We start from the raw sequence: 27,216 nt of genomic DNA on the forward strand, positions 1-27,216 counted from the left end.
TCACGGAGTAAAAAGTAGACAATAATCCAATCATGTAGGTTAAACAACAATCAACTCACAGCCAGTCTTGTTTTGTTTACCACTCATGTGTTTTCTTTTGAAGCAAATCTTAGATATATCACTTATTTCAACATGTACCTCTAAACGATAAGAACTCTTTAACAATAATAATTATTTTACACCTGTAAACTTTACAGTAATTCCTTAATGTCATCAATTATAAACTGTTCAGATTTTCAATTTAACCTAAGTATCATAAACAGGTTTTTCTACAGCTAGTCTGGAAACGGATCCAAACAAAGTCTACACAGTGGGACTGGTTGACCTGTCTTTCTTCCCCCATGAATGGGTTGACCTGTCTTTCTTCCCCCATGAATGGGGGATAATTCTTTTTGCCGTACTTTATTGAGGTATAATTAACATATAGTAAATGCAAAACCTTAAGTGTAAAGCTCAGTAACTTTTAGCATTATGTGTATATTTACATAACCACATTTCCTTGACTCCAGAAAGTTCCATCAAGCTACTTTCCAGTTGATACCATACCCCCGCCACCAGTAAACAGTATTCTACCTTCTATCACCATCAATAAGTTTGCCTGTTCTTGAACTTCATATAAATGTCATCATACCCTATATATTCTTTTGTATCTGATTCCCACTGCTTAACATAATATTTGTGAGATTCATCCATATTTTGTGTGTATCGGTAGCTTGTTTTTCTGTAAGAAGTATTCCATTGCATGAAAATATCTCAATTTGTTTATCCATTCTCCTGCATATGGACATTTGGGGTGTTTCCATATTTCAGCTATTATGAATAAAGCTACTATGAATATTCTTGCACAAATCTTTTTGGGGCCAAATGCACTCATTAATCCTGGATATTTACACAGGAGTAGGATGACTAGGTCATAGGATAGGTTTATTTTTAACTTCATTAGAAACTGTCAAACCACTTTCCAAGTGATTTGCCACTTTTCATAATTCAGCTTTTATTCTGAAGTCATTGTAGATTCATATCCAGTTGTAAGAAATAATACAGAGAGATCTTGTGTATCCTTTATCCAGTTTCCCTTAAAGGCAACATCTTGCAAAATTATAGTACAATATCATATCTAGGATATTGACATTGATATGATCGAAATACAGAACATTTCTATCACCATAAGGCTCCTTCCTGATGCCTTTTTATTACCATGCTCTGCTCCCCACAACTACTAATTTATTCTTCATTTCTGTAATTTTGACATTTGAAGAATGTTACATAAATGGAATCATACAGGATGTAACCTTTTGGGATTGGCTTTTTTCACCTAGCATAATTCCCGGAGATTCATCCAAGTTGTTGCATGTATCAGTAACTTGTTCCTTTTTATTGTCAAGTAGTGTCCATGGTATAGATGTATCACAGTTGGTTTAACCTGTTATAGGCCATCTAGATTGTTTCCAGAATTGTGCTATAATAAAGCTGCTGTGAACACAGTGTACAGTGTATGAAAATAAGTTTTCATATCTCTGAGATAAATGCCTAACAGTGAAAATGCTGGGTCTTATGGTAGCTACATATTTAGTTTTATAAGAAACTGTCAAACTGTTTTCCAGAGTAGCTGTACAATTTTACATTCCCACCAGTGATACATGAGGGATCCAGTATCTCTGCATGATCACCAGCATTTGGTGTTGTCACTGTTTTTTATTTTAGCTATTTTGATATTTCATATTTCAAAATTATATATTCCTAAAGGCTAATGATGTTGATCTTTCCATCTGTTTATCTGTTACCTGTATTTGCTGAAATGACTGTTTATATCATTTGCCCATTTTCTAATTGGATTGTTTGTTTTTTAACTGTTGGGTCTTGAGACTTCTTTATATACTCCAGGTATTAGTTCTGTGCTGGTTATGTGGTTTGCAAATGTTTTCTCCCAGTTTGTGGTTTGCCTTTACATCCTCTTAACAGAGTCTTTCACAGAGCAAAATTTTTCAAATTGTGATGAGGTCTGACATCATTTTTGTTTTCTTTTATGGATCATGCTTTTGGCCAGCCCTAGACCCCAAGACTTTTCTCAAATATTTTTCTTAAAGTTTTATAGCGTCTCATTTTACAGTTAAATCTGTGATCCATTTGGAGTGAATTTCTGTATAAGGTTTAAGTTGAGTTTCATGGTTTTGCCTATGAATGTCTAGCTGCTCCAATATCATTTGATGAAAAAGTTATCCTTCTCCTTTGAATTTCTTTTGCACTTTGTCAAAAATCAGTTGGCTATATTTGTGTGGGTCTATTTCTTGGTTCTCAATTCTGTTCCACTGACCTAAGTGTCTCTCTATCAATACCACACTCCCTTGATTACAGTAGCTATGCAGTAGGCTTTAATATCAGGCAGAGTGATTACTCCCACTTTTTTTTTTTTTTTTTCCCAAGATGGTTTAAGCTATTCTAGGCCCTGTGCCTTTACATACAAAATTTATTTATTTATTTATTTTTAAAAATCTTTTGGCCATGCTGTGCAGCATGTGGGATCTTAGTTCCCAACCAGGGATCAAACCCATGCCCCCTGCATTGGAAGCACAGAGTCTTAACCACTGGACCACCAGAGAAGTCCCTCCATACAAATTTTAGAATAAGCTTATTATCTATGTCTACAAAAACTTTGCTGAAATTTTAACAGGAAGTGCATCAAACCTATAGAGTAATTAGGGGCAGTTTTACTATGATATCTTTACTTTGTGGAGTCTTCCAATCCATGAACATGGTAGGTGTTTAATTGGGTGGTTTTAATTTCTTTCATCAGTATTTTATAATTTTCAGTATACTGATCCTGTACAGGTTTTGTTATAATTATACCTAAGGACTTCATTCCAGGGAAGTGATTATAAATGGCATATGTCTTAATTTCAGTTACTGTTAGTATATGTTCACTGTTAGTATATAAAAATGCAATTGATTTATGTATGTTGATCTTATATCCTACAACCTTGTTGAATTCACTTACTGGTTCTATGAGGTTTGTTGTATCGTTTCCTTGAGATTTTCTATGCAAACAATCATGTCACCTGTAAATAAGGACAATTTTATTTCTTCCTTTAAATTCTGCATGCTTTTTCTTTCTTTTTCTTGCCTTATTACAGTGGCTAGAACTTCCTATACTATGTTGAATAAGAGTCCTTGCCTTGTTCCTTATCTTAGAGGGAAAGCATTCACCCTTATTTATGATGTCAGTGTAACCAAAAGTGGGGTCCAGCTGCCGCTCAAAAGCCAATAAAGAGGCCATACTGGTGAAGAGGAAAGTTTGCTTTATTTTGGATACCAGCAACTGGGGAGGGGAGGGTGGACGTCTGTCCAAAGGTCGACTCCCCCCCACTGGCAATCAGTGAGCAGGAGCTTTTATAGGCTTAGGGAGGGGGCTACATGCAGAAACAGCACAGTCAACTCTGACAGTCATCTTGAAATTGGTCATTGGTGGTCTGATCAGCGTCATCTTGATTGTTTTAAGTACAGTTAATCTTCAGTTCCAGGATCAGTTTGTTCCCATTTCCTTGGGGCCAATTCTTGGAGTTGTACCAGCTTATGTCATGGCTACAGTCTGGTCATCATGTAGTTAACCTCTTCCACCTGGTGGGGGTTTCAGTACCTATAAGACACTTCACAGGATACGGCTCAGAATATTATCTATAGCCCTTGAGAAGGAGCTTAAAGGTCCTTGACTATGCTCGATGACTAAACTATTATTATTTGGTCTTCTTTGACTGTTTTCCTTTGTTTCTGCATTTTCTCACTTCTCTGATTAAACTTATTCTTTGGCTAAAGCTTTTCCACAGACAAAAGGCAGGCTGAGGACATGGAGGGCATAGACCATAGGGTCCTGTTCCATTATACTAGCTGTAGGTTTTGTATAGATGATCTTTATCAATTTAAGGAAATTCCCTTCTATTTATAATTTGTTAAGAGTTTTTATCTTAAATGGGTGTTGAATTATGTCAAATGCTTTTCTGCATCACTTGACATAATCCTGATTTTTTCTTCTTTAATCTGTAGATATGATGAACTACATTGACTGATTTTCAAATGTTGAACCAGCCTTCCATACCTAGATCAAATCCCACTTGGTCATGGTATATAATTCTTTTTATACGTTGTTGGATTCAACTGGATAAGTCTTTTTGAGGGTTTCTGTATAATTTCATGAGAGGTAATAGTCTGTATTTTCTTTTTTCATATATTTTTAAAAATTTTTATTTATTTATTTATGGCTGTGTTGGGTCTTCGTTTCTGTGCGAGGGCTTTCTCTAGTTGTGGCAAGTGGGGGCCACTCTTCATCGCGGTCCACGGGCCTCTCACTATCGCAGCCTCTCTTGTTGCGGAGCACAGGCTCCAGACGTGCAGGCTCAGTAATTGTGGCTCACGGGCCTAGCTGCTCTGTAGCATGCAGGATCTTCCCAGACCAGGGCTCGAACCCATGTCCCCTGCATTGGCAGGCATATTCTCAACCACTACGCCACCAGGGAAGCCCCTCATATTGTTTTTGTCTGGTGTTGGTATCAGGGTAATACCTCATAAAATGAATTGGGAAGGGTTCCCTCCTATTTTCTGGATGTAAAACTCATGCTAATCCTTCTTTAAAAGTTTGGTAGGGAATTCCCTGGCAGTCCAGTGGTTAGGACTCTGAGCTTCCACTGCAGGGGGCATGGATTCAATCCCTGGTCAGGGAACTAAGATCCCACAAGCCTCACAGTGTGACCAAAACAAAAAAAAAAGTTTGATATAATTCTCCAGTAAAACCATCTGGGTCCAGAGACTTTTTTTTTTCAGGACACTTATAAATTCAATTTTTGTAAGAGCTGCAGGTTGTGGTTCATCTTGTTTGAGTTTTAGTAGTTTGTACTTTCTTAGAAATTGTTCTATTTCTTCTAAGTTGTCAATTTTATGAGCATAAAATTGGTAGTAATACTTTATTGTCCTTTTATGGCTACAAGAACTGCAGTGATATCCCATTCCATCCTGATATTGGTGATTTGGATCTTTTCTGTTTATCTTTGTCAGTGTTACTACAGGTTCATCAATTACATATTTTTCAAAGAACTGGCTTTCTGTATCATTCATTTTCTCTGTTAACCGCTTTCCTGTTCTCAATTTCACTGATTTCTGCTCCTTACTATTCCCTTTCTTCTGTTTCCTATAGGTTTATTTTGCTTTTCTTAGATTTTTTGAAGAAGGAACTTAGATTATTGATTTTAGACCTTTTCTCTCTTTTTTTAAAAATTATATTCCTCTTTTCTAATTTAAGCGTTTAGGGCTATAACCTTCCTTCTCACCTCTACTTTAGTTGTGTCTCATATATTTTGATATGTTGTGTTGCCTTCTCATTTAGCTCTATGTATTCTAAAATTTCCTCTGAGCTTCCTCTTTGACCTATGGATAATTTAGAAGTTTTTCAATTACCAAAAAAATTTTAAGGTAAAATTCACCCAATTCAATTCTGATCTGTTGGGTTCCGGCAATCTCTTCTCATTTACATCCCTATGTTCTTTCTCTGATACTCAGAATCCCAGGTGTCAAGGACACCAAAGATGAAGCAAATAAAGTACCACATGATTATTATTTGATTCACGCCACATGATACTCACATAATCTCAGATAAAAAGTACCAACATCTCAGAATAAAAATACCAACTGAATGAAAGGTAAATTTTATTTTACATTTTTAGGGATTATTTTCTTTAGTTCACTTTTGTCTTATAATTGTGCAAAATATTTCCAGGGTTCCAATGACAAATCTAAAAACAAGGTATAATCAAAGAAATCTAGCTATTTCCCCTCTCTACCTTGTTCCTTCTGTCCCCTACCTTCCTTCCTTTTCTTTTTTTTCTTTTTCTGTATTTCTTTCTTTTTTAATGTTATGGTTTATCTTTACATGTTACTTCTTTAATATAAACAAATGGAAAATCCAGGAATGGGGCCAAATATAAATGGGAATTTATTATGTGATTGAAGCCACATTTCAAATCAATGGGGAAAAGATAGACTATTCAACAAATGATGCTGAGACAACTGATTATCATTTGTAAAAATAAAATTTTTAAAGTGGATCTCTAGGGACTTCCCTGGTGGCACAGTGGATAAGGCTCCATGCTCCCAATGCAGGGGGCCTGGGTTTGATCCCTGGTCAGGGAACTAGATCCCATAGGCATGCCACAACTAAGAGTTCACATGCCACACCTAAGGAGCCCATGTGCAACAACTAAGCCCCGGAACAACCAACTGAATAAATTTTTTCTTTTTAAAGTGGATCTCTAACACTCTCCATCTATCAAAACAAATTCTTGATAGATAGCATTTAAATACAGTTTTAAAATTAAAGCATAAAAAGACTGGGATAGTTTCTTACAAAAATAAACATGCTATTACCACAGAGCTCAGCAACTGCGCTCCTTGGTATATACCCAAAGGAGTTAAAAATTTATGTCCACACAAAAACCTACACATCATTGTTTATAGTAGCTTTATTCATAATTGCCAAAGGTTGGAAGCAAGCAAGATGTCCTTCAGTAGGTGAATGGATTAATAAACTGTGGTATATCGAAACAATGGCATGTTATTCAGCACTAAAAAGAAATGAGCTATCAAGTCATGAAAAGATATGGAGAAATCTTAAATGCATATTACTAAGTAAAAGAAGTCAATCTGAAAAGACTTCACACTGTATAATTCCAAGTATATGACTTCCTGGAAAAGGTAAAATTATGGAGAGTGTAAAAGAATAATTGGTTGCCAGGGGTTAGTGGGAAGGAAGGAGTGAATAGGTGGAGCACAGAGGGTTTTTAGTGCAATGAAACTATTCTCTATATAATAATGGCAGATACATAACATTATACATTTGTCAAAATCTTTAGACTATACAACACCAGGAGTGAACCCTAATGTAAACTATGGTCTTTGGGTGATATTGAAGTGTTAATTTAGGTTCACTGATGATAACAAATGTACCACTCTGATGAGGGATACTGATAGTGGGGTGTGGGGTGGGGATGGGCGTATATAGGGAAATCTCTGTACCTTCTTCTCAATTTTGCTGAATCTAAAACTGATCTAAATAATAGTCTGTTAAAATAAAAAGCCAAGGTGACATTTTATAAAGTCTTAGGCTAGAGAAAGTCGTTTTAGAAATGACTTAATATCTAGAAGCTGTTAAAAAAAAGGCACATTTGGGGCTTCCCTGGTGGCACAGTGGTTGAGAGTCTGCCTGCCAATGCAGGGGACACAGGTTCGTGCCCCGGTCCGGGAAGATCCCACATGCCGTGCAGTGGCTGGGCCCGTGAGCCATGGCCGCTGAGCCTGCGCGTCCGGAGCCTGTGCTCCGCAACGGGAGAGGCCACAACAGTAAGAGGCCCGCGTACCGCAAAAAAAAAAAAAAAAAGAATACAGCACAAGATAAATAAGTACTAGGGATGTAATGTATAACATGATAAATATAATTAACACTGCTGTATATTATATATGAAAGTTGTTAAGAAAGTAAATCCTAAGAATTCTCATCACAAGGAAAAACGTTTTTTTCTTTTATTTTGTATCTATATGAAATGATGGATGTTTACTAAACTTAACCGTGGTAATCATTTCATGATGTAAAAAGAAAAGAAACAGAAAAATTCCTGGCAGCTATGCATTCTATTTGAAGTTGTGATAAGAACTAATTTTTATGTTTACTGTTGATAAAGAGATTTTTTTAAATGTCCATTTTTTGATGCTGCATTGGAAATCCCTTACAATTTTAAAGGAAAACCACATACCCTTGACATCTTGGCCTCTGTCTCTGCAAGTTCTCTACCTCCAGGCCTTAAAGCAGCAAGGGTGGTACCCTCACTGTCCAACAGCGTTTTCTTCAATACTAGAAATGTTCTCATCTGCACCATCCAACATGGTAGCCTCCAGCCATATGTGACTGTTGAGCATTTGAAACGTGGCTAGTGTGCCTGAGAAACTAAAGTTTTCATTTAATTTTATTAATTTAAATTTAAATAGTCACATGTGTCTAGTAGCTACCTTAGGGAAGTTGTAATATTTGCGAACAGTAGGTTGATTATTGAGACTTCTATTAAGTGTGTGAATTAGTCCCCTGTTCTTTCCCTCCTTGTGTTTAAATCTTTTTTGAAAAATTAATAATAATGGTGATAATGAAAAAAGAATACAGCAATCTATATGTACTAATATAGAAATATGTCCATAATATATAGTTTAGTGAAAAAAGCGTATTTTGGAACAATTTACATCGAATGATTGCATTTATTATAGAGAAAGATGAAGATATATTATTTAGTTAAAAGTATGCATATCTTGAATGAATGAGCAGTATATCTTGAATGAATCCATTTAGGTAAAAAATGTATGGACACAGAAAATTTCCCCCCCAAAATTCATAAAAATCTTTGTAATGATTGCCTCTGAGGAAGGGAACTGAAAGAGTATAGAGAAGTAAGAAGAAACTTTGTTTTTCACTCTTTACCCTTTTATATTGTTTAAACTTTTTTCAACAAGTATTTTCTAACTTAAAAAGAATAAAAGCCCAAACATGAAAACAAAGGACTTTTAAGCACAAAGCAATGATGCAGAAAAGCGGTAAAAGGATGGTGAATTAACATAATTAGAATAAGTATAATTTCCATTTCTCTAACAGCTTTGATGAGTTCAAATTTTTGCAAATATAATAAATTATATGCTAATAGATCCAAGGATAAAAACTGTTTACTCTTCACCTAACAAATAATAAACAGAGGCAGTAAGACGTAAACAGTTATCTTCTGTCACTAGCGATTTAGTAATGCACAACTACACTGAAGGCTTCGGTCAGATTTACTTTTGTGTGAACCAATTTATAGCATCCCTAACTGTTGCTATGGAAACAACTGAGACCAAAAAAATCATAACCTCATTGTTGAATCTCCTCAAGCAAGAAAAGAGGAAGGTCTTTTGAGCTGGTGAAAAGCTACAAATAGTCTTATTAATTAGCAAATTTAATAATAAAAATTCTGGACAGTACACAGAGAGAAAACTCATCCAAGTGTCATAAATTTAAAGGCTTTCCTTAGTTTTGACGGTATCAGAGGCAAGTACTATTCTGCTTTTGAAAGCCCTATTCTGTTAAGAATTTTATTTACTGCTTTTAGATCATTTTCACATTTGTAGAAAGAAAATAGTTAAAAGAAGTTTCCATTTAAAGTTTTTAAAAGATTTTTTTAAGCACTCCTCGTTTTTCCTAAGCAATCAACGATATCATTTCTTTCTCATTCTGTATTAAAAACATGAAAATTTTAACGTAGATGCAGTACATTTGGCAACAACAATTAGATTTACTACTCAACTTGGTAGGTTTTGTCTTATGCTACAAAAGCAGATTACTGAAGAGGACATATTGGATTGCATCAAATGTTCATGACAGTAATAACAATAATGCTTGTCAGTAGGATGATGGAATAGTGTCCTGATATAGTAATGCTCTGAAAAAGGAAAATCTAGCTTTAAACTTCTTTTGAGATAAGGGCACCATTTTCTGCTCACAGATATAAGACGTGAAATGATGTAAGCCAATTACGGTGGGTTCTTCTAAAGTAAGAAAAAACAATAATAATGAGAATTTAAAGACTGATTAAAAAAAAAAAAACCACTAGGTGATATTTTATGTCTTTGTTACCCTCTAAAGCACATAAGATTATTCAAGTCTATTCTCTTCTTTAAAAGCCATCAGGAGCAAATAAACTGATCACAGATTTTAAAATCATTTTGACTTAATGTCATATCTTTGAAAATAACCTATGTATTTTCAATCTGTGGACTATTATGCAATTAAGAAACAGTGAAATTTTAATTTTATGTACTTTTCTGAGCTGCTAGAAAATCTTGTAAATCCAATACCTAGTTGGTTGGGGAAAAGGGCTGGGAACAGAAGGCCAAGAAATAATTTCAACCCTCCCTCACAGGAACTGTGGCAGAACACTAAACAAAGCATTCTGAGCAGAAGGCCAAACAAGCCTGTATCACAGGAAAAGAGGGGAAGGGAGCTAATACTGAGTGTCTACTCATTCATTCATTTCACTTTTCATTAACAAGAATTTGACAACTGAAGATTCAATAATGAATAAGACTAGAAAGGTCTCTAAAGCACCTGAAGAGGATCTTTCCTTTTAGTAGGAGAAACACACATAAAACAGAAGAATGAATCAATGAGATAATTTCATACAGTCTTGAGTGGAACAGGTTTCCAGTCAAGATGGTTCTATGTGTTCATATTTCAGGAATATGTGTTCTCCAAACACATAGTAATGAAAGAGAAAATACAAAGGTGAGAATTAAAGGTACAGTCATGCTAAAAGACAAGATGAACATCTTCATGGATGAGAGCACGAACACAAAACACATGATGGTAAGGAGGCTGAAGCTGTGGACCTTTGGGACTTTGGGTCCAGAAAAAAGCAGAGAAAACCAGAAGCTCAATTCCAGAGTGGTAAACACAGATTTACCACTGTGGTGTGTTAGTTTCTGACCATCCAAGATAGGAGTGCTGAATATGGGCTCACTGCTTGAAACTACGCCGGGCATTGAGCTTCACTACTTACAAAGGAAGCTGAAATAACCTGGCATCAGTCACAGCCTGGGACTATGGCTTCTAAAAGTAGTATACAAGCAGGTGAGAACTAAACTTCACTAGCAACTGAGCCACAGCATCCTGTGGTCTGGGGACCGGATCTGCAATATCTCTGACATGAGCAAAAGAAAGGAGCCCCAAGCTGCCTGGGTAGGTTCTGAATGTGCTACGTAGTCCCAGGTGTCAGGAGGAGGCAAATGAAAAACTGTTAGGCAGGAAAGGTTAAGGACACTCAGAGAATAAGAAAGATAAAAAACTTGAGCCACTCAAGGAGAGCTTACAAACCAGTTTTCCAAAACACAGAAAGAAAACTGAACCCACTCCTGACAAAATGAAACTAAGAAATCTAAAAAGCATATAAAACTAAGTATATTTAGTTCTCAAAAAGAAAATGGAAAGGATAGCATTAATTTAAAGAAATAAAAAAAACAAGAAGCCAAAACAGGCAGAGATGAAATGAGTACAAATGAATATCCTGTAAAAAAGCAATGCAATAGCTATCGAAATAAAACACTTAATGGACAGGGAAAATTCTAGAGTGGACAGAGGTGAAAGGAGAAGAAAATGAACTGGAAGATGGTTCTGATTAATTACCTAAAATGCAGCATGGAGACATAATGAAACAAAAAACTACTTTTTTTTTTTAAGTTTTTTTTTTTAACATCTTTATTGGAGTATAATTGCTTTACAATGGTGTGTTAGTTTCTGCTTTTTAACAAAGTGAATCAGCTATACATATACATGTATCCCCATATCTCTTCCCTCTTGTGTCTCCCTCCCTCCCACCCTCCCTATCCCACCCCTCTAGGTGGTCACAAAGCACTGAGCTGATCTCCCTGTGCTCTGCGGCTGCTTCCCACTAGCTATCGGTTTTATGGTTTTACGTTTGGTAGTGTATATATGTACATGCCACTCTCTCACTTTGTTCCAGCTTACCCTTCCCCCTCCCCATATTCTCGAGTCCATTCTCTAGTAGGTCTGCATCTTTATTCCCGTCCTGCCCCTAGGTTCTTCATGACCATTTTTCTTTTTTATTTTTTTTACAAAAATCTACTTTTAAAAGCAGTTGTTGGGGACAGACGGTTCCTAGACTTAACACAATGACTATTTCATAATGTATGCAAATGTCAAATCACTATGTAGTATACCTGAAACTAACATAATATTGCACATTAACTATATTTCAATAAAAATTTTAATAAAATAAAGCAGTTGAAAGACATAGAAAATGAGAGATTAAGTGGCCCAATATATACCTAAAAGAAATTAATCAGAAAAAAAAAATGTCAAGGAAATAGAGAAAAAAATATTATTTGAGGAGTTATATATGCCAGAATTAAAGATGTGTGTTCTTATGTGAAAGTACAAATAGAAGTAAGTAGGTGCATGTCTGGGAAGGTCAGAGAACACTGAAGAACAGAGCAGGTTCCAGTTCTGATTCAGTGGCCCCCTCCCTCAGGATCAAGCTTGGAGATCCTATAAGGGGATGACATCAAAATGAGAAGAATTTTTTGTTCTAATTCTGTGAAAAATGACGTTGGTAATTTGATAAGGATTGCATTGAATCTGTAGATTGCTTTGGGTAGTACAGTCATTTTCACAATATTGATTCTTCCAATCCAAGAACATGGTATATCTCTCCATCTGTTTGTGCCATCTTTTATTTCTTTCATCAGTATCTTATAGTTTTCTGAGTATAGGTCTTTTGCCTCCTTAGGTAGGTTTATTCCTAGGTATATGGGAGGAAGATCTAAATAGACATTTAGCCAAAGAAGACATACAGATGGTTAAAAAGCACATGAAAAGATGCTCAACATCACTAATTATTAGAGAAATGCAAATCAAAACTACAATGAGGTATCATCTCACACTGGTCAGAATGACAATCATCAAAAATCTACAAACAATAAATGCTGGAGAGGGGGTGGAGAATAGGGAACCCTCCTATGCTACAGTGTACTCCTACACTGATACAGTCACCAGGGAGAACAGTATGGAGTTTCCTTAAAAAACTAAAACTAAAACCATATGACCCTGAAATCCCACTCCTGGGCATTTATCCAGAGAAAACCATAATTTGAAAAGATACATGCACCCCAATGTTCATTGCAGCACTATGTACAATAGCCAGGACATGGAAGCAACCTAAATGTCCATCAACAGAGGAATGGATAAAGAAGATGTCGTACATATATACAGTACAATGGAATATTACTCAGCCATAAAAAAGAACAAAGTAATGCCATTTGCAGCAACATGGATGGACCTAAAGATTGTCATACTGAGTGAAGTCAGACAGAGGAAGGCAAATATCATATGATATCGCTTATATGTGGAATCTAAACAAAAAGGCTACAAATGAACTTATCTACAAAACAGAAACAGAGTTACAGATGTAGAAAATAAACTTATGGTTAACTGGGGGGGAAGGGGGGAAGAGTAAATTGGAAGACTGAGATTGACACACACACACACTACTATATATAAAATAGATAATGAATAAGGACCTACTGTATAGCACAGGGAGCTCTACTCAATACTCTGTAATGGTCTATATGGGAAAAGAATCTAAAAGAGAGTTGGATACATGTATATGTATAACAGATTCACTTTGCTGTATACCTGAAACTAATACAACATTGTAAATCAACTATACCCCAATAAAAAAAGTTTTTTAAAATGAGAAGAAAACCGTGAGGGGCCGCAGGAGAGATGGCGTGGCTATTCTGAACTGGTATGTTTGTGTGTGAGGGGTGTGAGGGTGTCTAGTTGGCTTTAGCCTGGGGCAGAAGGTGGCCTGTGCAATGGTTGAACAAAATAAGGAAGGAGTTGGTGGAATTACTGCCCACTCAATGCCTTGGAACCTGCCTGCGCACCTGCTGTGAGTCAGAGAGCTAAACTCGGGAGGGAGTGCTTCTGGTGAGTGCAGAAGCCCTGAGGAGGTAAGAACACTCAGTGGGGACTGACTAGGTAGGCTTGAGAAGATGCTTCTTCACACTTCCTTTTCCAATCCCCCAGGGCAGGTGGTTTACAATTTAAGGAGTGTCTCCCTCTAAATCTGCTTCTTCTTGGGGTGCTAAGGATAAAGATCTAATTTGAGGCATTGATCCTCAGAGTGAGGAATGATTAACTCTGGTATTCTTGGAGGGAACGGGGAGGGGAGAGAGGTGCTCTCCACCGTAGAGTCCACTTCCCCTACGTTCCACTTAAGCTGATAGGGCTGACACAGACTAAGGTGCAACCTCTAGCAATCCTAGACAGAGCAGCCATAACCCGGAGGGGTAACCAGTCATTTGGGGATCAAAACTATTAAAAAAAAAAAACCGAATTACAGGTTTTTTCAGAAGCACAGATATTAGAAAAGATGGACCAAGAATTTAAAATAAACTTAATACACATACTAAAATAAATAAGGAAAGGGATAAGCAATATGAAACAGGAAAAAACACAATAAAAAGAATGAAATAGAAATATTAAATATCAAATGTAAAAACAGAATGTTGAAATGGAGAACACAGATGGGATAAACAGTGGAATGAACATAGCTGAGAACAAATTATTAAACTGGAAGATCAGATTGAGAAACTCTAGAGAAAGAAAAAAGAAAACAATAAATAGGAACTATAAAGAAAAGTTAAGAGATATGAAGATAGAAAGGGAATTACTAATATCCAGATAAGAAGAGCCCATATAAGAAAGAGAGAAAATGAAAATAAAGTAAGAAATATTTGAACCAGAGATAACTGTCTCAGAATTAAATAAAGATGAAAGACCTTCCACTGGAAAGTCTCATTGGGTGACAAAGAAGAAAGAGAAGGAAAATCACACTTAAGCATATTAGAGTAAAATTTAAGTCTTTTCAACAATGGTGTTGAAACAATTGGATATCTGTAGGGAAAAGAAATTTTTTTTTTTTTTAAAACCTCAACCTGTACTTCACACCTTATACAAAAGTTAAATCAAAATAGATCACAGGGCTTCCCTGGTGGCGCAGTGGTTGAGAGTCCGCCTGCCGATGCAGGGGACATGGGTTCGTGCCCCGGTTCGGGAGGATCCCGCGTGCCGCGGAGCAGCTGGGCCCGTGAGCCATGGCCGCTGAGCCTGCGCGTCCGGAGCCTGTTCTCCGCAACGGGAGAGGCCACGGCAGTGAGAGGCCCACGTACCGCAAAAAAAAAAAAAAAAAAAAAAAAAAAGATCACAGACCTAAATGGAAAGCATGAAACGATAAAGCTTTTAGGAGAAAATCTACACAACCTTGGGTTAGACAAAGAGTTCTTAGATATGACACCAAAAGCACGATTCACAAAATTGATAAATTGGACTTCACCAAAATTTAAAACTGTTGCTCTGTTAAGATACTGTTAAAAAGAAAAGACAAGCCACAGACTGGAAGAAAATATATGCAGGTCACCTCTCTGACAAAGGACTTGAATCCAGAATAAATGACGAATTCTCAAAACTCAATGGTAAAAAACAACCTAGTTAGAAAATGGGCAAAAAATATGAATATATATATTTAACCAAAGAGAAGTTATGATGGCACAAATAAGCACATAAAAAGATGTTCAATATCATTAGCCATTTGGGAAACACCAATTAAAACCACAATGAGATCTCACCAGAAACCTAGTAGAATAACTAAAATTAAAATAGTGGTAATACCAAAAGTGGGTGAGGATGCAGAGAAACTGGATCTCTCATACACTGCTGGTGGATGTAAGACGGTACAGCCACACTGGAAAACCGTCTGACAGTTTCTTAAAAAACTTAGTATGCACTTATCATGCAATCCAGCAAGCGCACTCTTGGACAGTTATCCCAGATATATGAAAACTTCACATACAAAAACCTGTACACAGATGTTCACAGCAGCTTTATTCATAAACAGCCCCAAACTGGAAACACTCAACTATCCTTCAGTGGGTGAATGGTTGAATAAACTCTGGTACATCTATACTATGGGATGCTACTTAACAATAAAAAGGCATGAATTATTGATTCATGCAACAACCTGAGTGGATCTCAAGAGCATTATGCTGAGTGAAAAATAAAATCTATCTCAAAAAGTTACGTATAGTCTGTGTCCATTTACACAACATTCTAGAAATAACAAAACAACAGAGATGGAGAAAAGATTAGTGGTTGCCCATATACGGGGTTGGGAGGAGTGGGATGGGGTGAATAGCATGAGGAACTTCTTTTGTAGTGATAGAACAGTTCTGTATCTTGATTTTGGTGCTGGTTATAGGAATCTATACTTAGGATGAATTACATAGAACACATACACACACAATGCAGGTTAAAAAAATGAATACTGAATTGAAAATGTGAAAACTGAGTAAGGTCTGTAGTCTAGTTAGCATAACATGCCAATGTTTATTTCCTGATTTTGATATTGTACTACTATAGCTATATAGAAGTCAACACAGGGGAAAGCTGGGTGAAGGGTACATGGGACTCTGTACTGTTTCTGCAACATCCTATAAGTCTATAATTATTTCGCAATAAAAACCTTTTTTAAATGCGTAGAGTAAGATGGACTGTTCAAAAAATTAAATATTGCTTATCCACAGGGGGATAAATAAGACCCCTATATTACACTATACAGTAAAATTCCAGAGGGCATAAAATTTGAACATTGGAAGAAAAAATAAGACACCTTTATTATATTAGGATTAAAAAAAAGAATTTCTTAAATAAGATTTTAAAAAGCATGAACTATAAAGGAAAACTTTAATTTAACCTTATTCTTATTCAAAATTCTGTGTAACAGAAGACATCAAAAACAAAGTTAAAAGACAAGCACAGTTTCTTTTAGAACACACGAAGCTGGAAAAAGCAAGAAAACAAATTCTCCCATAGGGCCTCCAGAAAGGAATACAGCCTTGCAGACACCTGGATTCCGGGACAGTGAGACCTGGGTCAGACTTCTAACACATAGAACTCTAAAATACTACATTTGTGTTGATTTAAGGCACTAAGTTTGTGGTAATTTGTTAGAGCAGCCATAGGAAACTACTATAATGACTTACCTCTGCTGATTTCCAAGCATTAATCTTGAGGGGTAGTATTTCCTGGGATGACACACTTCTGCTAGGCAACTGAATGTCTTGACACTGCTCTTGTTTCAATCCTGCCTTGGAAGTGTTTTCTGTCAACAACATAAAGCTAAGATTTTACTTTGACAGGAAATAGTAATGTTTTCACATCAGCTCACAATTTTTAAGTTAATCACTTCTGAAGATCCATTTTGTCTACAAAATATACATCATGTACCAATGGTTACCTATGAATATTAATCATTTAATATATTCCTTTATCATAATTGACAAGTTCAGACAGATTTTAAAAATACAAATTCAATTCTAGCCCTTTCTCCCATCAATGATTCAATTTTAAGTTTTATTATTTGAAACATTTTTTAAAATAAAGTATAATATAGTGTAGAAAATAGAGTTTGAAAATGAAAATTACTCAAATGAAATTTTAGCAAAGCAGGAATGACAATTATAATTATTCTAATAATATTTAAAAGAACTTTATTCCTGCAGTGTGAATTTCATGTGTTCTAGGCAAAATTAGTCAGAAATGTATAGATTATTTTATAAAAAGAAAATTGAAACAAAATTTAAACAAAAAAGAAATGCCAATGAAGATAAGCTGATATATCTGTTTATATATATTTGCTGAATTTAATGTTTTTGTAGTCTTAATATCACTTTCCTTCCTATGTTAATTACTATGTAAACAAAAGTATTAGCAGTAACTATATTTCAGCATATTATTGGAGACCACAAAAAGCATAAGAAATCTATCTTCAAACTGGTATACGCACACCTCTGGGGGTGCCTGAAGACTTCCCAAGTCTAAGTACATAGATAGCTTTATGGGCATAGATAGCTTTAAAGGACTCAATTTCCAGATGCACAAGTTCTATATATATTCTTACCAAAAACTGATCTGCCTGAGAATGCAACTGTGTAGAAGCATCTGGCTGGTTCTTTCCCCTTTCCCTTTCATAATCAATTTTCTCCCACTTTACAAAGAAAGACATTTTCTTTACCCATATTATTATGGTGCATCTTCCCTTAAGATACAAGCATAATTGTCTCTAAGGCACCAAACAATAGTAAAAACGACTGGTATAGGGAAGTTTCCTTTAATCAAGGCATGAAAAACCCAAAGTAGAGCTTCAAAGTTTGTCCTGTCTTATACATATTTCTTTTAATCGCAAAGCATGGCACAAGCAACAGTTCTTTTGGTCCACACCAGGATGTGTGGTACTCAGATATATCACAGTGTGGAGGAGCAGGACAGTTGATAAGTCTCATCTAATGTCCTTGTGCTTTCCATTCCTCAGTACTGTCGAAGAATGCATCGCTCCTGAGTAAGAGTCCCATAACAGAAGAGCACAGAAAGCATCAGAGGCAGGGGCACCTTATTTCACCAACGCAACATACTCAGGGCAAGTCTTCATGCCTTAGCTATTTATCTTAAGAAAACTAAGGAGTGTGAATACAACCAGAGTGATGTCTGGTTACATGTTTATTTAAATAATGTTAGATGTTTTCTGAAAGAAACTTTAAATCTGATTCTACTGGTTGTTTTCACAATGAGGGCCGACTTTGACAACTAGGTAAATATGGTAAATATTCTCCAATAATTGAATGAAACAAATCTGCAGTTCTGAAGACTTGATGAAAATTCATTTAAAGCATATGACACAAAATCACTTTCTCAAAAAATTTTGTATTGACGGGTACACTGCAATTAGTGTTTTTATTTTTCCCACACATTCTGAGTATATTGGGTTAAATTAAAATGTAACCAGAATAATTAATAGTCATTTGATAAATTTTAGCAAAAGGTTTTTGGTATTATTTCCAGAAATTGAGAACATAAATTGCTCCCAATGACTGTTTAACAAATCTTTTTCTAAGTGGGGTGTTTCCAATCTTTTGCTTTCAACAACATTAAAGAAAGATCTAATCAAGTTAACAGTTGACAAGAGATGAAAAACATTTTTATAATAAATCACTATATAATTTTTGGCATATTATTTGGAAAGAATTCATAAAATTAATTGACATTGCTATAATAAAACACCTTCTATTCCCCACCCAATTTTAGGTGAACAAATCTTCTCAGCATTTACATCTCTAAAAATGTAAAACAGAAACAGAATTTATGCTAAACCCTGTTTATTTCAAGGACTAAGTAATATTCATATATGGGTAAATGAACAGTTCCATGTAGCTCATAAAAATATGTCTTTCCAATAAAATTTTATTCTTTATGTTTAATAAGTACTTAACCACATTTATGTGGTTGTTTCTTTTTTAAAATTTTATTTATTTATTTATTTTTGGCTGCATTGGGTCTTCGTTGCTGCGCACGGGCTTCCTTTAGTTGCATCAAGCGGGGGCTACTCTTCGTTGCAGTGCATGGGCATCTCATTGCGGTGGCTTCTCTTGTTGCGGAGCACGGGCTCTAGGCGAGCAGGCTTCAATAGTTGTGGCACGTGGGCTCCGTAGTTGTGGCACGTGGGCTCTAGAGCACAGGCTCAGTAGTTGTGGCGCACGGGCTTAGTTGCTCCATGGCATGTGGGATCTTCCCGGACCAGGGCTCGAACCCATATCCCCTGTATTGGCAGGCAGATTCTTAACCACTGTGCCACAAGGGAAGCCCCCATTTATGTGGTTTTGATCGACTTTGTACTAAAAATAATTGTAACAGTAAGTCAATCTAGAAGAACTACTTTGCCACTTAAAGCCTCTTGTCACAGACAACTTAGAAAAATAATTTCAATTTATATACATATTTTATGTAGAGACAACTTTCAAGCATAAACATACTTTCTATCAGGATAAAATTCTGTGAGGGATGTGGAATAGATATATGACTTCAAGGAGAAAAGGGAATGATGTACAATGTCAATAATTAAAGAAGACCATGTATTGTTTCAAATGAATGACTACAGATATGAATCACAATAGTATTTATATTCCTTTAGATGCTCTTAAAAGACTCATGAAAGTTTTGCTTGTTTTCTTTTCTTTTGTCTTTAATGTCAATATTTTGAATTATATCCTTTGCATTTACTATACTTAAGACAAAATTTCACATGTCAGTTAAAAACATATTAGGAGGCATATAATTTTTCAAAATCATTTTAGGAATTATACAAGAAAAATAGCCTGGTCCTTGCCTTCAAAAAGTTTATAGCCTGACTAGTGAGATAAGTCTAACATACAGAGACTTATGGGAAAAAATTAGAAGAGAACAATTACAGGTCAAACTTTCTTAAAATAACTAACTTTAGGAATAGAAATTCTAAGGAGGAAAAAAAATCAATGTGTACCAGAGTAATCAGAAAGAGCCTCAAACAGGAAGTAAAATGTGAAGAAGGCTTTGAAGGATGGCTAGGATCCTGATAAATATAGAGGGAGAAATTATTCCAAGCAGAAGGAACTACATGGGCAAAAGGAGCAAGTATGATATAAGACAAAGATGCTGAAGAATAAGAACTTTGCATTTATGGCTCTAACTTTTCATTTTCTTGTAACTTCACATGAAAATGAATAATTAAAGTGAGCTTATTTTGGACTTGGAGATTTTATAAGTAATACCGGCAAACAGCAGTAGTTTGAGGCTTAGATCATCTATGTACTTTCAAGTGATTTAATGAGGAACTATCTTTATTATCACTCTTTGAGCATTCAGCAACAAATTATCCTTGAAATGATATGGACTTAAGTTTTAGACATCACAGAAGTAGATTAATAAAAATTTCAGGAAGTCAATTGTGAAGTAAAGTGTGAGGAAAACTGAAGAATAGTAAGGATTGTGAAAGAAAAAAATATCTTGCATATTTGGAGATGCATTTTAGCCTAGAATAGCTAAAATGTTTTAAGCCTATAATAAATTATCTTATGGAGCAAGCAGGAAGGCAGTTAGAATATACTGAGTGTACAGAAATTCATTTAGAAATTTATTTTAGCATCAGCGCAACACTGGAAGTGAGGTGTGCTTAATTAAATTAGGTGATTACACAACATTGCTTTCTGGGTTTTCACAAGCGAGTGGAGGGGGAGAACACACTTCACACATTTAGTTCCTTAGTGGAAATGAAGCACCCTGTGTATCACAAGCTAGTTATCAATCAAGACTGTGAAGTCACAGTCAAGGAGTACTAGGATGTGAACGAGAAACCTCAAAGGAAAAAGCGAAGATGCTGCAGGAAACAATGCTATTGAGTCATTCGAAGATGAGTGCTTAGATACCACGGCTGTAGGTACTTGGCAGAAGCTATCTGGAGAGAAGCTATAGATTTCATTGAGCCTGTATCACTAGATAATACCACAAAGCAGAACTGGTGAACCCTCTGATATTTCTCAGATGAGATACCAAACTGACGTTCAAACTATCAGACATTAACAATGTGACAGCACATTTTGGAGTTGAAACCCTCCATAAATACCCAAACTGTTCTATGTATTATTTAGCATCTACTAGACATTGTTGCTATGTATTGACAGTGTCCTTTCAGGTGTAATTGAAGTAAACTAAGTCATTTACCTAACAAAATTAACTTTTAAAAATGAACAAGTATATCTATCATAGAAAACATTCATGGGCTAATGAAGAACTGATAAGATTTCAAAGCCTCATAGTGATTAAGTTTATATTTAACTTTTGCAGAATCATGAGTTTAGAACCTTAACAATTTCATTATCTTGGAGCAAACTTACAGAAAAGATGCAAGAATAGCACAAAGAATTCTCATCCAGATCCACCAATTGTTAACATTTTGTCCCATTTGCTTTATAATTCTCTCCTCATTTATGTACGTATCTTTGTCCTATATCATAAATCTTGAGGCAAAGCCATTGTTGTAGGTTGGATTCCCCAGGAAACAGACTCCGAGACCCAGATTTGTACGAGGGGATTCATTAGGGAGTACTCTCAGAAACCACATCTGGGAGTAGGGAGGGAGGCAGGACTGGGCCAAGGGAGAAATTCAGCTGGGATGCGTTTGCAGCAGAGGCCTCAGCCAGTCCTACTAGGAGCTCTGGGGCTGGAATGGCTCTTCCCCGTTGTCCTGCCTTGAAGCAAAGGGGACGGCCCACTTCCATAAGTCATTGAAAGTAGGTTCTCTCAGGGACAGGGCATGATCTTAGGTAAAGAGGCTTTCTTCAGCTGTTGGGAATTTGAAGAGAAGAACTCAGCTGAGACCCCTCGGGCACCAAGTCTCCCAGCTGCCGAGGGAATAATTGCCTTGATCTTGAAGTGGGAATGTGGGAAACGCCACAGCATCCACTACATACGGCACCTCTATTATTCCGCTTTATTACTCTGCTCCTATTTACTCATGACAAATACTTCAGAGGCACAGGAGATAGGATGCGAGTCTGATAAATCTTTTTTGAAAGGTGAATTTTGAAATTAGTGGAGAAAAGCATGTTTTTTTAAAAAATGAAAACAGAGAAAGGATAAAGAATAAGAAAGCAGAGATGTTTAAGTAGATTTTTTAAATTAAATTGGAAATAGGTAGCTAATAAATAATGAGAAAGGACAAACTTTTGTTTCAGCAGATCTTTTTGTTTGTTTGTTTGTTTTTGTTTTTGCAAAGTAGCATTTTATTTTCTAACTGGATCTTTGCCAGAAAACACATTCCATGAGCTAAAAATCTCCCCATGGACACTGGCCTAATGACAAACTTCCTAATAACGGTAATTAAAAGTTCCTTTGAAAGTATAACCTCTTTCTTGAGTCATATTATTCTGGGAAAAATGAAGGGTGGATGAGTATGTGTAGAAATCAGGTCTTCAGTTGTGAAAATCTGAGTTGTACACGGAGAGAAAGCAGTAGGGGAAAGGCACACTCCCCCAGGCCTGAGCTCAGACGGCGCCACTTTCCTCCTCTGGATCGGAGCCCCGGTTCTGCTGCCATTCCTCACTCCCTTGATGCCCTGAGGCTCTGGGCGGAGGGAGGGGCCGCAGCTGTGGAGGCCGGTGTGTGCGCAGGGAGCACCCGAAAGCCTGTGGCTGAGCAGCTGCAGCTGCGTCCAGGGCCACCCCGCCCTGCGCCTCACCCCAGAGCCAGGCTCTGCTTGCCGGACCCTCAAAGAAGCAACACAGGGTCAGGAGGGACTCAGGCCACGATGCCCAGGAGCAAGAAAGCCTTAGTCTTGCAGGACCTCAGCACTCCAAACTCTATGGCTGCCGTTTTGTATGTTTCAGGAGATCTTAAAAAGGGAGTTGAGGCAATTTTATTTCAGCATTTTGCTAACAATAGCATACAAAATTTGAGACACTGCCAGTAGTTCTTACTCAATAATAATGGTAAACAGGAAAACCCACAACTGTATTATATACTCAGCTACAGGGACAAGAAGAAATGAACAGTCCCTACAAAAGCAAGTCTAAACATTCAGTAGCTGACTCCTGAGTTAAGGTAACAGAGTGAAGCTGCAATACAGAGTTTCCATCACAAAATATTGAATACTTAATGAGATGTTTTTCTTAAAAGTCAAAACTAATCCAGAGTTAGCATCTCCCCACAACTAGGGCGACTGCCAGCCGCTGGTGGGGAACTCTGACGCCCAAGGAGACGGGAGGAACCCCAGAGTGAACCGGCAGGACATGGGGGGGACTCAGGGGGGAGGAGAAGTGGAGGCCAGACAGGGTCGGCACCCCTGAGGCTGGGGAGATCAGGAGAGGCAGGCGGGAGGGCCCTCCAGGAGGAACGGGAGAGAAGTGGAGGGCGATTGCCCTGCCCACTCGAGTCCAGGAAGCCTGCTGGGCTCCCAGGTGAGGTCTCCTGCCCTCTGAGACCAGGGGTGAGGGGCACGCCTCAGCCCCTTCTGTTCCTTGAGCCTAAGCCCCACCTCCCACACCCCTCAGGGCCTTTTCCAGCCCTGTGGGTCCTAAGCATAGGCCCCAGCCACCACGCAAATCTCGCCCTTGCTTAGGCCCCACCCTCCACAGTCAAGGCCTCTCCCCCTTTTTTTCTTTTCCCTCCTCCTCTTTTTTACTATTGTGGTACTGATGTACGTTCCAGTTGTTGATTCATCTATATTTTTATTTTTATATTCTTTCTAACATATCTGGTAGTTTCCTAGTCTAATTTTTTTACTTTGTTATTGTTCTTTTTTTTTTTTTTTTTTTTTTTTTGCCGCCCCACATGGCTTGTGGGATCTTGGTTCATGAGCTGGGGGTTAGGCCAAAACTGTTGCAGTGGGAGCTCTGAATCTGAACCACTGGACTAACAGAGAACCTCAGACCCCAGGGAATATTCATTGGAGTGAGGTCTCACGAAGTTCCTCATCTCAGCACCAAGACCCAGCTCTACCCAATAGCGTACAAACTCCAGTGTTAGAAGCCTCGAGCCAAACAACCAGTAAGACAGGAACACAATCCCATTCATAAAAAAAAAAAAAAAAAAAAGACAGCAAAAAAATATGTCACAGATGAAGGAGCAAGGTAAAAACCTATAAGACCAAATAAATGAAGAGGAAATAGGCAATCTACCTGAAAAAGAATTCAGAGTAATGATAGTAAAGATGATCCAGAATCTCAGAAATAGAATGGAGGCATGGATTGAGAAAATAGAAGAAATGTTTAACAAAGATCTAGAAGAACTAAAGAACAAACAGAGATGAACAACACAATAACTGAAATGAAAAATACACTAGAAGGAATCAATAATAGAATAACGGAGGTAGAAGAACAAATAAGTGAGCTGGAAGACAAAATGGTGGAAATAACTGCCAAGGAGCAGAATAAAGAAAAAAGAATGAAGAGAATTGAAGACAATCCCAGAGACCTCTGGGACAACACTAAATGCATCAACATTCAAATTATAGGGGTCCCAGAAGAAGAAGAGGAAAAGACAGGGTCTGAGAAAATATTTCAAGAGATCACAGTCAAAAACTTCCCTAACATGGGAAAGGAAATAGTCACCCAAGTCCAGGAAGCACAGAGTCCCATACAGGATAAACCCTAGAAAAAACACACCAAGACACATGTTAATCAAACTAACAAAAATTAAATTCAAAGAAAAAATATTAAAAGCATCAAGGGAAAAACCAAAAATAACATATAAAGTAGTCCCCATAAGGTTATCAGCTGATTTTTCAGTGGAAACTCCACAGGCCAGAAGGGAGTGGCAGGATATACTTAAAGTGATGAAAGAGAAAAACTTACAACCAAGATTACTCTACCTAGCAAGGATCTCATTCAGATACGATGGAGAAGTCAAAAGCTTTTGAGACAAGCAGAAGCTAAGAGAATTCAGCACCACCAAACCAGCTTTACAACAAATGTTAAAGAAAACTCTCTAGGCAGGAAACAAAAGAGAAAAAGACCCACAAAAACAAACCCAAAACAATTAAGAAAATGGTAATAGGAACATAGATATCGATAATAAACTTGAATGTAAATGGACTAAATGCCTCTACGAAAAGGCACAGACTGACTGAATGGATACAAAAACAAGACCCATATATATGCTGTCTACAAGACACCCACTTCAGACCTAGGGACACATACAGACTGAAAGTGAAGGGATGGAAAAAGATATTGCATGCAAATGGAAATCAAAAGAAAGCTGGAGTAGCAATACTCGTATCAGATAAAATAGACTTTAAAATAAAGAATGTTACAAAAGTTAAGGAGGGACACTACATAATGATCAAATGATCAATCCAAGAAGAAGATATAACAATTATAAATGTTTATGTACCAATATAGGAGCACCTCAATACATAAGGCAAATGCTAACAACCATGAAAGGAGAAATTGACAGTAATACAATAATAGTAGGGGACTTTAACACCCCACTTACACCAATGGACAGGTCATCCAAACAGAAAATAAATAAGGAAACACAAGCTTTAAATGACACAATAGACCAGATAGATCTAATTGATATTTACAGAACATTCCACCCAAAACTGGCAGAATACACTTTCTTCTCAAGTGCACACAGAACATTCCCCAGGATAGATCACATCCTGGGTCACGAATCAAGCCTCAGAAAATTTAAGAAAATTGAAATCGTATCAAGCATCTTTTCTGACCACAGCTATGAGATTGGAAATCGGTTACAGGAAAAAAACTGTAAAAAACACAAATACATGGAGGCTAAACAGTGTGCTACTAAATAACCAAGAGATCACTGAAGACATCAAAGAAGAAATTAAAAAACACATAGAAACACATGACAACGAAAACACGACGGCCCCAAACCTATTGGGTGCAGCAAAAGCAGTTCTAAGAAGTGAGTTTATAGCAATTCAATCTCACCTCAAGAAACAAGAAAAATCTCAAATAAACAATCTAACCCTACACTTAAAGCAACTAGAGAAAGAAGAACAAAGAAAACCCTAAGTCAGTAGAAGGAAAGAAATCATAAAGATCAGAGCAGAAATAAATGAACTAGAAACGAAGAAAACAATAGCAAAGATCAATAAAACTAAAAGCTGGTTCTTTGAGAAGATAAACAAAATTGATAAACCCTTAGCCAGACTCATCAAGAAAAAAGGGAGAGGACACAAATCAATAAAATTAGAAATGAAAAAGGAGAAACCACAACTGACACTGCAGAAATACAAAGGATTATAACAGACTACTACAAACAACTCTATGCCAATAAAACGGACAACCACGAAGAAATGGACAAATTATTGGAAAGGTACAATTTTCCAAGACTGAACCAGGAAGAATTAGAAAATATAAACAGACCTATCACAAGTAATGAAATTGAAACCGTAATTAAAAATCTTCCAACAAACTAAAGTCCCGGACCAGATGGCTTCACAGGCAAATTCTCTATCAAACATTTAGAGAAGAGCTAACACTGATCCTTCTCAAACTCTTCCATAAAATTGCAGAGGGAGAAACACTCCCAAATTCATTCTACGAAGCCACCTGATACCAAAACCAGAAAAAGATATCACAAAAAAAGAAAACTATAGGCCAATATTACTGATGAACATAGATGCAAAAATCCTGAACAAAATACTAGCAAACAGAATCCAACAGCACATTAAAAGGATCATACACCATGATCAACTGGGATTTATCCCAGGGGTGCAAGGATTCAATATATGCAAATTAATCAATGTGATACACCACATTAACATATTAAGGAATAAAAACCATATGATCATCTCAATAGATGCAGAAAAAGCTTTTGACAAAATTCAACACCCATTTATGATAAAAACTCTCCAGAAAATGGGCATAGAGGGAACCTACCTCAACATAATAAAGGCCATATATGACAAACCCACAGCAAGCATCATACTCAATGGTGAAAAACTGAAAGCATTTCCACTAAGATCAGAAACAATACAAGGATGTCCACTCTTGCCACTCTTATTCAACACAGTTTGGAAGTCCTAGCCACAGCAATCAAAGTAGAAAAAGAAATAAAAGGAATACCAATTGGAAAAGAAGTAAAACTGTCACTGTTTGCCAATGACATGACACTATACATAGAAAATCCTAAAGATGCCACCAGAAAACTACTAGAACTAATCAATGAATTTGGTAAGGTGGCAGGATACAAAA

The 27,216-nt window shown here is 36.7% G+C and overlaps 1 protein-coding gene across 1 annotated transcript in view; it reads right to left on the minus strand.

Annotated features, from left to right (window-relative positions):
• The window catches only part of ENTHD1 (ENTH domain containing 1), a 97,988-nt gene that overhangs the window by 42,148 nt on the left and 28,624 nt on the right, over positions 1-27,216 (minus strand). Inside the window, exon 3 of the mRNA XM_027107712.1 lies at positions 16,672-16,790. Within this exon, the coding sequence (XP_026963513.1) occupies positions 16,672-16,790 (119 nt within the window). The remainder of the gene's footprint in view (positions 1-16,671; positions 16,791-27,216) is intronic.

Source organism: Aethalodelphis obliquidens, unplaced genomic scaffold (genome assembly GCF_003676395.1).
Source record: "Aethalodelphis obliquidens isolate GAN/ISIS:26980383/991018 unplaced genomic scaffold, ASM367639v1 scaffold8, whole genome shotgun sequence".
Classification (NCBI taxonomy): Eukaryota; Metazoa; Chordata; class Mammalia; order Artiodactyla; family Delphinidae; genus Aethalodelphis; species Aethalodelphis obliquidens.